General features: G+C 43.2%; 1 protein-coding gene across 4 annotated transcripts in view; it reads right to left on the reverse strand.

Moving 5' to 3' along the window:
• Positions 1 to 1,391: 1,391 nt before the first annotated feature.
• Positions 1,392 to 14,748, reverse strand: part of rassf5 (Ras association domain family member 5) — a 30,623-nt gene continuing 17,266 nt past the window's right edge. Inside the window, exons 1-5 of one of the 4 annotated variants that reach the window (XM_054617383.1) lie at positions 10,411 to 11,543; positions 5,617 to 5,727; positions 4,365 to 4,698; positions 4,157 to 4,272; positions 1,392 to 3,930 (exon numbers count right to left, since the gene is read on the reverse strand). In XM_054617383.1, coding sequence (XP_054473358.1) covers positions 3,787 to 3,930; positions 4,157 to 4,272; positions 4,365 to 4,698; positions 5,617 to 5,727; positions 10,411 to 10,557 — 852 coding nt within the window. In that variant the 5' untranslated portion in view covers positions 10,558 to 11,543 and the 3' untranslated portion in view covers positions 1,392 to 3,786. Of the gene's footprint in view, positions 3,931 to 4,156; positions 4,273 to 4,364; positions 4,699 to 5,616; positions 5,731 to 10,410; positions 11,544 to 14,748 lie in introns of those variants that run through there. The other 3 variants (XM_054617382.1, XM_054617381.1, XM_054617380.1) reach the window with 3 other exon arrangements.

Consider the following 14,748-nt stretch of genomic DNA (forward strand, 5'->3'; position numbering starts at 1 on the left):
CTATACAGGGATAGATATAGTTAGGGGCAGGGCAGAGGACAGACGGAGTGAGACCGGGCCGGCATGAGAAGGGGAACAGTCTAAATTCAGACAGTGATACATGCTTGGCAGAGGGTCATGCTAATCTTAGCTCTTTCTCAGAGGTGAGAAGAGGGGTCTGTCTGTATTTGCTGCCATAAATAAGAATACTGACACAGTTTTAGGTGGCCCTTAAGGGCAGCCTGGCTATGCTGATTATTCTTAGATGGTGGTGTACAGAGAGAGTAGGGCGACAATGCCAAAAAATATATTTGCTTATTACCCTTTCTTAAAGGGGATCAAGGTTTAATTTTGTGGATTAACAGGTGGTTAATCACAGCCAGTGAATTTACAAGCACAGCAGGAGAGCGGACCAGGTGCAAAGCTACCTCCAGGTCCTTGTGGGGGTTGTGAGTTCTGTCTGTATTTGGTCTCAGAGCCTGTGACAGACACTGACACCTGTGGGGGTTTATTAGTCTAACACCTCATTTTGAATGCCCCTTTGAAAACACACCATATCAGAGAAAGTATCGTGTCAAACTGTGTCACTGCAACAAAGTGTTTTATCGTATCGAGCAAAACACAACGTATGGTCACAAAATCCCACACACAAGTGCATCTGCACAAAGACAAACACGGCTTACATTCCGCATGATAAAATAGTACCTGCAGTTTAGATGAGATACTGCCACCTGCTGGTGAGTTGACAGTAACAGAAGCTTGCTTCTGGTGAAGGAAACACCAAATGAAAAGCTCAGCAATTTCTACTTCGGGCATGTCTGGACAATATGCTCTGTTAAAATAATTGAATCACTTAATGATGCATTTAGTGTCTCTATTAAGATATGAATAAATAAATCTAATCCATAGGCACTACAATTATGAAAGACAGAAGATTGTAGTGCCTGTGGTTAGATTTTATGACATTTGACTGTCTACAATATGATGATGATGATGATGATGTGCACATAATAGCAGTAACAACAGCAAATTATTGATTTACTAGATGGTTTGAATTAAGTGTCTAGCTCAAATAAACGTTTGCTGGACAGACCAACACAGAGAAGTTAAACTAATGTAGATTCTTGATCTTTTTTCCTGTACTAAAGAACAAAAGAAAAAGCCTTTTCTGTCAAGCCAACTAAGAGGGATCTCTTCAGGATTTCTTATACGTCTAGATGTTCTATGTGATGTAATAAGTGTCTACATGATGTGATTTCCTGCTCATGTTAGGGTAGAAGACTCTTACACAGGGAACCATTTTGGGCCTCATCATGATGCAGAGACAGACTTAAGATGCAGGCGAGTAATGTTTTATATTGCTGTATGTTCTTCAGTGAAAACGACGTCGAAGCAAAACACAAGGGTCTGAGAACATTTCAATAAAGGGATGACCTTTTTTATTTCATTGTGATATTCTGTACAGTTCTACTGCTATATTTATACACACACTTCTTCAAATTAAACAAAATAAATTGCAGGAAAAAAAGCATCAAGTCTCATCATCCTTGAGATAATATCATATGGATGAGGTGGACCATGAAATAAATAACACGCACCACAATCACACACACGCGCCGACCCATACAGAGGGTTTGTTGGAAAGACAAATATATTAAGGGCTTTGGAAAGAAAGAAACAAGGACATGTACAACACCACCCAAGAAACACAGATTTGCACACATGCAAAAGCACCCACACATACACTCAGGCACCTGTGTGCTGAAACACACCTTACATAGATCCACAGGGGCACATGAAACAAAAGGCACTGCCAGCAGGAACAGCTTGGGCTTTGGGTGGTGGTGTTAAAAATGATCAACAGAGAAGCATGTGCTGATGGACGACGGGCCTCATTTATCAGTATTTCTAATGTGTTACATAAAAAAAAGATGAATAATGTGTCGGAAATGATTACAGTAAAATCCTTTGGTTCAATGCATTCCTTTTAAGATACATGCATGCCAGATATCTTTTCCAAAACAACCTAATTTGCAGTTGTAATGTGTTATATTACATATGCACTCAATGCATGTTTCAATTCTTGATAAGTGAGGCCCAATGAGGGAGCGCTGATAACACACACACACTCATTATAAAACACAATTCACATTATTCTCCCTGCCCTAGATGGGTGCACACACACACACACACACACACACACACACACACACACACACACACACACACACACACACACACACACACACACACACACACTAACCAGTAGGAATGATACCAAAAGAATATTAAAAAGTCATTGTAATAACAACAAAGTTAAACCTTTTCACTCTTTTTTCCAGTGTCTACATAATACATATGCATTGCAAACACGTCATTGGTACATCATAGCCATTATCATGAACTTTATATACTTTTTGTTTCTTTTTTTGGGGTGTAACGTTGAGAGATAAAAAGAAAAGAGAAGCAGAAATGCATGCCCACCCACGCAGATGTGGGCTATTCAGTGACCTGCATCTATATGTGCAAAAACAGAAGCTGGTTTATTTCTTTTTACATACACCACCTGTATTTAGATACATTTCAAAATGTCTCTTATCCCTTTAAAGTTCTCTCAATAGATCTGTCCCTCAAAGCTTTGGTGTAAAAAAAAAAAAAAAAAAATTCTCACATTCAAATGCAACCCATATAATAACAGTGTAAAATCACTTTTACAATAAAGTGTAAGATCCGTAAAGATATGTGGATTGCCTCGCTCAGCAGTCCATGCAAAGTTGATTGTATGGGGATTTAGGGAGGTAAAATGAATTCACAGTTATCATCTGAGAAGAGTTTAGGTTTGTGTCCGGGGAGGGGATTGGTAACTGGGTCCGATCAAAAAGACCTCTCTGTCAGCAAAGAACCTGACAGGGTCTTTTAACATGGCGTTAAAGTAGGAAAATAAAATGATAGCAACAAATACAAAAGGCAGGGATTTGGGACAAAGTTGGCTAAAGCGGGATGTTGTATTCAGTTTCTTGCCTCCTTCAGGTTTTCTCTTTGCTCTACGCATGCGCCCTGAGAATAATCAGAGAACGGATCTCACTTTCTTATCTTTCCATTCTTTCTCGCTCTAGCATCCAAAGCAAAACGCAGCCTTCAGCCTCCAGCCCTGACCCCGAACACCTCCCTCTCAAATCCAGCACAGATAGAATACATCAGCTGATAACCCTAAACATCAATTCCAAGAAAAAAAATACTCTGTGTGATTGTCCCCTCCATCAAAAAGAAATCATGCCTTCTGTTTTACTTCTAGCTCTATGTGCAGGGGGCTGAGCTGAGAGACACTCATGCATAAGTAACACTTGCAGTAGCAGCAGCAGAAGTAGCAGAAGAAGAGGGAATCTTTAACAACACTAATGATTCATATCATTCCCAAATGAGATCTCAAGTTGTACTTTCAGATCTTGTGTTGCTGTGATGTTTCTCTGGGTGTGTCAGAGTGGCAACACTGCCCTGTCCAATCAGCTTATCAGACAGCACACGCTGTAGCCTTTCACGTCACTTTCAACCCCTTATTCTCTCCTCGGTGTGTGGGTGGTGGTGGTGGTGGTGGTGGTGGGGGGAGGGGGGCTTGTATGCGTCCTGAGAAAGGGGTATGCATCTGTGTGTGGATGTACTGTATGTTTGGGTGTATATGTGTAGGGAGGGCGGAGGCAAGTTCAGCTCTGGCTCCAGTCTCTGAATAGATCACGGGTCTTGAAGGGGTCAGCGTTCAGAGGGTCAGTCTCTCCCCGGGTTCGGGTCGTAAGGTAACAGGTGAAGGGGTCAGGGGTCATGTTGTTGAAGGGCCTGTTGTAGTTTCTGTCGGTACGCAGCGTATTTTTGCGCTACTGTCCGGACACGCTCCGCCTCCTCTTTCTTCAGGATTACCAGGAAGTTTTGTAACTCAGGGACAGAGAAGGCATGCCACTGTCGGAGAAGGAGAGAGACACATTGTTAAACCGCTGTTAAAAAGATCTTGCTACCAGCCTTCTATGATTGTCTAACAGAAAGGAACATTGCGTCAGCAGCCTGCATTATTCCCCTTTATGACAAATGAAGCATGTAAAAAAATTGTGAGAATAATTTGATATTACAAATAAATAAAGTGTAGAAGTACTTGTGCGTTTGTGTAAATGTGTGTGTGTTATCTCACCTCCACCTCTCCGGTCTCATTTTCCTTAAGGACAAAGCTGAGCTGCTCTGCGTCCGGCCCTGCTAACAACCTCAGAAGAAGAGGGCGCTCACACAGAGAAAGCTTCTGGAACAGATCTGGAGGGGGGAAGCAGCACAACGATCATTCAGTGCTATGTATTAACCATGTCTTCTGCAGATGATCTGGTAACTGGGTGTTTTTTCCTCACCCTGTCCGTCGCGGTGCGTCTGCCTGTACAGAGCAAACTTGCAGGGATTGTCCAACACCATGAACTTCTTCAGCAGGCCCTGGATGACCTCCCTGGTGGTGTTCAGAGAGCTGATGTGGAGCTGCTTCACACAGTCACTTGGTAAGTAGAAGGATGTCCTCTTCTCGCTCTGCCCACAGTCCGTCCCTTCCTGGCCATCTGACGGTGCCTGAGTGCGGCCCGCCGTCGGTTTGGACGCTTGCTCTGAGTCTGCTGCCTTGAAAGCGGGGACTGTGACTGGTCGACTGAGCCTCAGGTGGACCTTAATGAAGCCTGTGTAGGATCCATCTAAAGCCTTGAGCGCGCAGAGAGAAAGAGGAAGACAATAAGACATTTCGGTGTTAATATGTGCACTGTAGCAGGACTGGAAAGGAGTATTATATGTGGTTCTTTAAAGTTTAACATTTTGGGAAATACAGTTAATTTGCCTTCTTGCCGAGAGCTAGATGAGAAGGCTGATAGCAACCCTCACGCCTGTATGGTAATTATGAAGCTTCTGTCAGCCACCGTTAGCTAGCTTAGCATAAAGACTGGAAACAGGGGGAGAGGTTAGCTTGTCTCTGTACAAAGGTAACAAATTCAACAAACCAAGGTATAAAGTAAGCTTAAGAGGCGCTGGTTTGACGATTGTGTTGTCTTTGGATGGAGCACAACGCTGTTTCCACCTGTTTCCACCTGTTTCCACCTGTTTCCAGTCTTTATGCTAAGCTAAGCTAACCTGCAGGAGAAACAGACACGGTATCAATCTTCTGATCTAAAACAGAAAGCCAATAACCATATTTTCCTAAAATGTCAAACTATTCCTTTTAAGTTACATCTACATGGAACCAGTGTTCTTTCACTGATGGGTGATTTCCAAGTCATTGATGTATTTATCAATGGGAAAAACAAAAAAAAGTATTTTCTTTTCATGTGTATAGAAGTTTTTATTTAGTATAGTATACCATGCATCTTTAATGGAGACTTTACTGCACATCATTTAGTAGAGAAATCAATTCAAATCAATACCTCTCTGCTCTAATCTCCTTCACTCTTTTAATTACTCATGTTGGTTTTTGTTCCTACTTTTATATATGTTTTATGTCCCAGCTTAATTTCCTGTTTCTATTCATCAAAAGAAAGCGAGGAAGTTGTAAAGAATTTTGTTGCATTGTTAGTTTGACATTATATTCCACAGTACATTCAGCAGCTACAACAGTTGTTCAAAACTCACCAGTTTCATGCCATTTTTAGAGACTTGAGCGTTATACTCTTTTATCTGTGTCCGCACCTCTTCCTCTGACAGTTCCCTCGTTCCTCTGTCATCTTCCTCCTTTGATTCCTTCTGCTGAAAGGCAACGAGAGAAGCATTCAAACATCTAGTCGTATTTTCATTTTATTTTAACCAGCAGATGGCGCTGCCTTCTCCGCCTTTTTGCTCAAGTTCATGAATAGATATCTGAATACACCCGAATCAGGAGAAACCCTTCCACCCTAAACTTATTTTTTAAAGAATATCGACTGACATGCAGAAATTTCAGGTGTCATATTTGGTTGAAAACCAGACTTAACATGATCTTGGCTGGTTCCTGCTCTACTTGTGACAACACCTCCTCCTCCAATCCTCCACCTTTATCAACCTCAGGAGGAAAACCTGCATCTCTGACTGAATCTGATGGGGGTTTCTTAAAGACTTTATCTCTTCCTCCTCAGCGTTGTCACACAACTCTACAAGTAAACATGGGGACAGGAAATGTTGTCAATGGAGCGAATCACACATTCAGCATCACAGCACGAGAATATTGACAGCCCTGCCTCCCTCCTCTCCCTCTTATTAATTTCCCTCTTTGACTGGGAGTAAGAAAGAGAGATAGTGAGGGAAGGAGCAATGGAAGGAGGGAGGAGGGGGAGGCAGTGAAAGAGGTGAGGAATAATGAAAGAGCGGCTGCTGAGCCAGCCTTAGCAACACAGAGTTTGACTGGGTTATTTATAGTACAGTGGGATGCATCCTCTCTATCTCATAATAGCATTTTTTTTTCTTTCTCTTGTTCGTTTGCATTTTCTGGGGCAGAAGGAGAGAAAGAGAGAGAAAGAGAGAATGAAGGGCAGGAATCATTTCTGCAGGGGAGTCCTCGGGTTGTGAGATGAAGTCACTGTTTCATTCAACGCAGATGCAGTGTGCATGTGTGTGTGACTGAGGCACCTTGTGGTGATACACAAAGAAGAAAGACAAGGATCCCTTCAGGAGGCAGGGCAGTTTCATAAACACACACACACACACACACACACACACACACACACACACACACACACACACACACACACACACACACACACACACACACACACACACACACAGGACTAGTGCAGTTTAGCTCATCCTGGCATCAAAAGAGGTGGTCACATTATAACAATTTAAATTTCAAGGCTGACGGTTGGAGATAGATAACAGGACTGAACTGTGTGTGTGTGTGTGTGTGTGTGTGTGTGTGTGTGTGTGTGTGTGTGTGTGTGTGTGTGTGTGTGTGTGTGTGTGTGTGTGTGTGTGTGTGTGAGAATAGGAACAGCGAGAACAGGGGGACTTTTGATTTTCCTTCTATCATAGTTATTGTCCATGTTGCAGTGAAACGGCAGTATAAGCAGCTGATATGATGGCTACAGCCTGTCACAAATTCAACGATTGAAATCCCTTTTAATTAGGATGCAAGCACTTAAAAAAGCAAAAATTATATTAATTTACAGCCCTGCTTATGTATCTCCAAAGACTCATTAAGAATCACTATGTGTACTAATCTGGCCGCTGATTTAATAAATACACAGACATTTAATAAAACTGTTGTTTTAACATTAAGTGTGCAGAGCAAAATCCATGGTTGAGAAAAGAATCTTAGGGATACGGAGGAGATGGCTTGTGTGCAAAGGTCCTCCCAAGGCCTCTTCTAAGGCAACAAAGTGAAAAGAACCTCGCAGGAATTCCTGCGTTTGTATCCAAGTTTCTAAATGTATCAGAAGCAGTGCCCTGCCCTCCCTTTCTGCACACCAGTCAGAGTGATCAGGGGACAATGGAGCAGTTTCCGGCCCTGAGAGTTCCACAAGTCCTGGGACACTGCCCTGCTTGGACCAGGTCACGAGGGAGCCAATGACCGGCAAGACACAGAAACAATTTTATATTCAAACTGTTCCAATCTCACACACCAAACGATCAGGGTTTTGCTTCATTTAACATTTTTATAAGTTCTTAATTTTTACTGAAGCGTGAAGTGATCAAATACGTTCTCTTTACTGAAAGAATACGACAACTTAAGTTCAATTTTACCCAGAAATCATTAGCCTCTAGCAATAAGTGTTCCCACAGAGTGATTGGTCACTGTCTGATAATAACAATATTACAGGTGACAGGTCCATGCCAGTTAATCCAGATAAAAGATGGAGGATTCAGAGAGATGTAAAGCCGCTTTATTGTGTAAGATAGACTGTTACATAAGGGTCACGCACACACACACACACACACACACACACACACATGCACACACACACACACACACACACACACACACACACACACACACACACACACACACACACACACACACACACATATGTACACATGCCACGCAGATACAAACACACACAAACAGCCCTCAGGGTGACTGAGTAAGTGTTGATGCTCTCACTCTGATGAGATCAGACAAGAGAGGTCATATAACTGCTTGAAATGTTGCTGCAAAGTAGTCAGTGTGAATCCATGGACCAAACCTGACAACCTTTTTGTTACCTTAAACTCACTCTTGACTGTGTCAGTCAAACCTGTGTGTGTGTGTGTGTGTGTGTGTGTGTGTGTGTGTGTGTGTGTGTGTGTGTGTGTGTGTGTGTGTGTGTGTGTGTGTGTGTGTGTGTGTGTGTGCGATTGACATCATGATCTTCAGGTAACACTAGACTCTAGGATCTATTACAACAAGCCAAGATTGAGGACATGGCTGCGCTGTCAGAACTAAACTAACAATACTCAAATAATGCAGAGCAAAGAATGTGGACAGATTTTAACAATAACTAATAACAGACACATTAGCGCAACGCCTTTACCGGGTCAAGTGTCGAGGAGGCGAAGCTCGATGGAGAACACACAGCTGATGTGTGGGATCCGAGTGGTGCTAATCTACTTGTTATGGCCTTGTAATGTAAAGCTATGCATCATATCTTAAGGTTTATAGTATGTTATGTTTTGTACATACAGTCTTTATCTGTGACATAACTAACCACCCCCTCAAAAAAATAATGCAATGGGGCCAAAACATCAAACATTTTCATCTGAAATGTCCTAGAAATATAAGTGAGTGTTTGTGTAGTTGTAAAAGAAAAATACTAATCAATTACCATTACTTCAAAGCTATACCTAATACAGAACAGATCTATAATAAGTACTGTATAAAGCCCACTTCTACACACTTTCCTAGTAATGTAGCTTTGTGTGTGCAGTGTATGAGATATTTGTGCTGTAAAGGTCTTTGTAAATACAGCAGTGTAACTCATTCATTTTTACTGCATCAAAAAGCAGACCAGCATAAACTGAATAGACCCCTTGCTCATCACAGTGACACACACACACACACACACACACACACACACACACACACACACACACACACACACACACACACACACACACACACACACACACACACACACACACACACACACACTAAAGATGGCTGGCTAATCTGGAGCAAAAGCTCAGCTATGGAAATAATTCATAAAGAAAAGAAGGTCACAAAATGCCAGGCTGATCTTTGCATTATCTCCTTGTCATATCAAAACACAGGAATAAAAACAAGGCACTTTCACTGCAGCATGGCAGCTTTTTAGGAATCTACAATTCAAGAACCGTTGCCTATTGTGTTCTAAAGCTGACTGTGCTGCTATACTATATGTCCCAGACAAGCTAACCCCAATACCCTTCTGCCTCAGCAAGGCAGCAACCCTAACTCCACACGCTGACAACACAGCTGGTCAATTATTCAGAGATTATACCTTCTCCAAGTCAGACACCAAAGGCACTGTCTGGAAAAGGACAGCAGAGAAGTGGGCTGAGCGTGTTTTACATAAATGCAAATGTCTGTGTAGTTTCAAGAATTTCATCAAGAGGCTTTTTGTGCAACCAGAAACACATTTTACTTTTCTATCCGTCTATATAACATCATTCAGTCACATGCTTAACATCTTGGGACAAGCCCCAAAAACAAACAAGTAGCACCTCACACCCTGCAGAGCGAGTAATACTGCATATATCGAAAGCTAAAGTATTTGACACAATTATGTGTAATACTATGTACAGTAGACCAAAACCAAATATCAGGAAGTGTGTGCCAACAAAACCCAGAGTTGCTATGGTAACTGGGAAAATGTTTTGCTACAGACAAGTAGTTGCTCTACACACACACACGCACACACAAACACAAACACACACACACACACACACACACACACACACACACACACACACACACACACACACACACACACACTTGTTCCAGTGCAAAAAAGTATCAGCTTTGTTTCTACGGAAACCTCTCCCACGCACCGTAGAGTAGAAGCCTCTATGGAATCTGTAGGTTTCCATCATTAACTCATTATCTCTGTCGACCGTTGTGACCATTCTGAGACAAAACCACAAGCTATCACTCCTCAAGCTGTTTTCAGACAATGATGCTAAATCTATGCGAGCCACTAACATGATAAATGAGCTGCCAGAAGGCATGAAGGTTGATGAACAAGTCCGACAGATCGATGTGACACAACAGATGTATGACCCCTTCCTACACTCTCACACACCTACAGGCCCTCTGAAGAATGCACAAACACCACCACTTCCTCTCCGTACTTCTGCTTTCTGGCAGCATGTTTCTGATATAAATGGCAGTTTGGTTCCCAGCCCAACTGAAACACCCACCATCAGACCCATCTGAGTTTTTTTTTCCCCTCACTCTTTCAGTTTCATCTATCAGATGGGGGTGTCGCCCTGATTCTGTACCTTAACTGCATGCTTGGGCTGGTGGAAGAACGAGGTCTTGGCCGTGAAGAAAGTGAAGTCCTCGCTCTCGTCATCCAGGCTGCAGTACCCACTGCTCATGCTGTTACTGCTGGTCATGGAGGGGGTCAGCACTGTGTTGACGGTCATGGAGAGGTCCAGAGGCGGCCCCAAGCACCGGTGCAACACGTTGACAGGTTGAGGAAGTGCTGGTTTATCTCGAAAACACCCAGGGCTGATGTGACACGCAGCCACAATCAGAGTCCACACGCTTCTAATTGTCCTTCTCTCTTCCAGAAAAAGTCAACACTCCTCCGCTGATGCATCCAGAAGAGTTTAAGTCCCGCCTGTGAGGGGCGAGACAGGTGAACTTGGCTCAGATTCGGCGCTTGGCGTGCCACCGGAGAGGGGACCAGGAAATCCGAGAGCGAGTACAGACTTGTCACTTCCTCCTGACGCGTGTGTGTGTGTGTGTGTGTGTGTGCAGTGACGCCGGTGTCACAAACACACCATATAGTATATGCACCTGGTCACTTGCAGCTAAACGTACACACATGTGCACACTCGTACACAGTATGTAACCCTCTCACACACACACATAGGCACACACTGGTGTCATGGAGTCAGTTTACAGGTTGGTTTCAAGTTTAACCCTGCTCACCTGAGAGCCCCCTGTTATACCCACAATCCAACACTCGTAAAGTCACGCATGCAATACCACATCCTGCTTTCCTGTGTCTGTGTCTGTGTCTCTGTGGCGGCCCGTTGCGAAGAAACAACGAACGGTTCAAGTCAATTCCGGCATTTATTTCTTGGAGCATCCATCCGTCCAGAGTAAACAGCAGCAGAAGATCTCTTGGCTGCAGCAACAAGACGTTCACAGACGCCGTAATCCCTCCTCTCTCCTCTTCTCGCCGTTGCTTTGGCAATACTACAAGAGAGACGGATGCCTCCCACTCTGCCTCTCTCTCCTTCTTACTCTCTCCCTTCCTCTCCTCTCCTCACTCTCTCTCTCTCTGTCTGTCTGTCTGTCTGTGCGCCTGCTTTGCTCCCTCACTCTCTTGCAGCCTTGCTCAACCATCTGTGGTTGAGTGTGTTATCAGAACCCTCCCCCCTTCTCCCTCCACTCTCTCTCTCTCTCTCACTGTCTCTCTCTCTTCCTGCAAGCGACTGCACTCTGCAGAGCATGGCCACTTCCTCTTACAGAGAGTGAGAGAGAGAGAGAGAGAGAGAGAGAGAGAGAGTCATGGGTACGCAGAAAGAGAAATGCTAATGAGTGAGAGATATGAAGTCCCGCAGCTCCTGTGTAACATACGTAACAGTAGCATTGACGGGAGGCGGAAGAGAGGCTGGGGAAGATGGCTGCTTTTCTAGAGAGATGCAACGGTTCATTGGAAGCCATGGCAACCACTATAAACATGTGGCTTTTGTGTTGGACCATGCCATATTTAATAAAGGGCTACTGTTTTGACACACAAACCAATAAGGGAACAGATACAGTCCAGAAATACAATGTCACTTCCACAGCTGCAGTGCCACATTTGTTGGTGGTGGAGGGGGACGGCTCACAGTGTTTAAAGTGAGATTAAGAAAATAATGAATGATTGCCTTCACGAGAGAGATTACTGTGACCTTTAACCTTATGCTGACTCTGCAATCTGCCCTCTGACTCTGGCAGTGACCCAGCTTGTCACGAAGCAGCTAATGCCCCTGGGACCGCTGAGATTAAGGCCGCATATGATCACCTGTCCACATGTGCCGTTTCTGTGTGTGCAGTATGATTTTATAATCGACTCAGACATGATTATAGGTAAACCCATATGAGGGTGGAGGGCTGCATCATGCAGGGATTGAGTGTCACCCTTTCTTCTGGTGTCTTTGTGTCAGGCTTGAGTCAGCCGAAGACTGATTACCTGCAGCTCTGCTCCTCGCTCCAATCAGTGAAATCACTAAAGGGAGAAGGCAGCGTGCAGGGGGTGGGATGCCACTAGGGCTGTAAAGTCCTAGTCGACTGGTCGACTTATTGGTCGATACGTTCTGGGTCGACCAAAATTCTGATTGGTCGATTTTTTGCCGTGTTAATTTCATAAAGTCGTCATCAGGAGGAAAGTACCAAGTGCTAATGGGGGTGTTTTCAGAGCCCTGTTTCACAGGAAACAGCCTGTCTTCAGAGAACACCCCCCTTGTTTTCACTATGTTGGATTAGCCCAACCCACTAGAGACAGGTAGATTGAAGAAGGTCCATGTTATTCAACGTCCGGTGGTTTAATTGCTGAATATTTATTTTTATTTTGAGCGTTTCATTTAAGTTTCATTTGAGTCCTCCTCCTCTACCATCCATGTCAAAGACATCGGCAGTGTGGCAGAAGTTTTCCAAAATAGATGGCGGGAAAAAAGTCGAATGTAAAATTTGCAAACAACAGTTTGCATATCACAGCTCGACTACAAACATGTATCATCTAAACACGGTCATATTTCAATATTATAGCCTATTAATATCATATTAAACATATTTCAATATTTTAGTCTAATAATCGTTTATTCGTTTCATAACTGCAGGCCACGCTGGATGTTAAGCCTCCTCATCATCCAAAAACATGAGATCACAGAAGGAATTGTCCATTTCATTGCTCAGGATATGAGGCCCATTGGTGTCGTGGAAGGCCAAGGTTTTAAGAACCTGTTAAAAGTTTTGGAACCTGGATATTCAGTGCCAGACAATCATGCATGCACTAACCGCAAAATGCTCTGTATCCCTGCAACATCCACGCCTTCTGAACGCATTTTCTCCAAGGCAGGATTTATTGTCAACAAATCAAGAAGCTGTCTCCTTCCAGAGAACGTGGGTATGCTTGTGTTTCTCGCACACAACACAAGAAAGTGTGGATAGTTTGTGGACAGTGGACACTGATTGTACTCTCTGTGAGTGAGTAGCCATTTGTTTATTTCATTGTTTTTACATTATTTCGTTTTGGACATTAATAACATTTTAATAGCTTTGCACATTTATTTGATAAATACTTGTAGATTTGGGCATTTTATTTATTTATTTTTGTATTTGTTCTGAGTGAGCCTTCCTTGTTATTTTTATGCACTTTATTTCGTTTCAGTTTATTGCTAAATAACGAACTTTTATGGTTCCCTTTTATTATTGTGCACATTTATTTCTATTTATTGGATTTGGTTTTTTGGTTTTTTTTGCCTAATGCGCAATTGCGCCGTGCCCACTGTTTGTAGGCTATTGTTTTGAGCCTTTGCTTTATTTTTGGTACATGATCTGGGATGTTTAATAAAGATAATTTTCCCTGAATTGCCTTTTGTGTTTAATTGCCTTCTTGTGCTGATATCAGTATATATTTTCGGTAATCATGGGCTATTATATTGCGCAGATGCACGTGATGCCCCCCCCCCCATTAGTCGATTTTTAGTCGAAATTTCAGGGTTTCAGTCGACCAAGAATTTCTTTGGTTGATTACAGCCCTAGATGCCACACACACACACACACACACACACACACACACACACACACACACACACACACACACACACACACACACACACACACACACACACACACACACACACACACATTCAAAAATGCATACTGACCAACACTCCTGCTGGCTTTAAGTCAATAACGCCTTGCCAGTGTGCTCAAGTACGTGTGACTGCAGCAGTGTATGTGCTTCGAGGGGAAAAGGGGATCAATTTCTGCTGATGCACACACAATAAGGGCCTGTAAAGATAGAGGGGAAATGGAACACGACCACACGCACACACACACGCACCACACACACGCACACACATTCAGCTGCAGCTATTAAACAGAGCAAAAGGGGAGAAAGAGGACTGCAGGAAATGAACTGTCATATCTCCTCTTGTCTGCAGTGCTCGTGTGCTAACAAAACTGCAGTAGGGAGAGAGAGAGAGAGAGAGAGAGAGAGAGAGAGAGAGAGAGAGAGAGAGTTCAGATACCTCCAGGACAGTGATCACCACGCTCACTTAATTCTGACTTTCAACTACTTATCTTTAACTACGCAGTCATTACACTCAGAAAGAAGAAGTAGCAGTGGATTAGCTAAAAATGACTCTACAAAAAAATGATATGCCATCATTTTGTTCCGGTACATGCGGAATATCGAAAAGGTAAAAAGACATTAGGTGGAATGTACTCAATTTACACATCTCTTCGCTCGCTCCAATTCTCGCCATTGCCATAAACGTGTTTCAGGGAAGAATAATTGTGTGCATTTATTCACGCTCTCTGGAAAAGGAGTACCTGGCATCTACCAGGGGTCTAATTTTGCATTATCTGGCCCCACGGCGTAGAGTAGCTGCCAA

Source organism: Anoplopoma fimbria, chromosome 17, assembly GCF_027596085.1.
Source record: "Anoplopoma fimbria isolate UVic2021 breed Golden Eagle Sablefish chromosome 17, Afim_UVic_2022, whole genome shotgun sequence".
NCBI classification, from domain to species: domain Eukaryota; kingdom Metazoa; phylum Chordata; class Actinopteri; order Perciformes; family Anoplopomatidae; genus Anoplopoma; species Anoplopoma fimbria.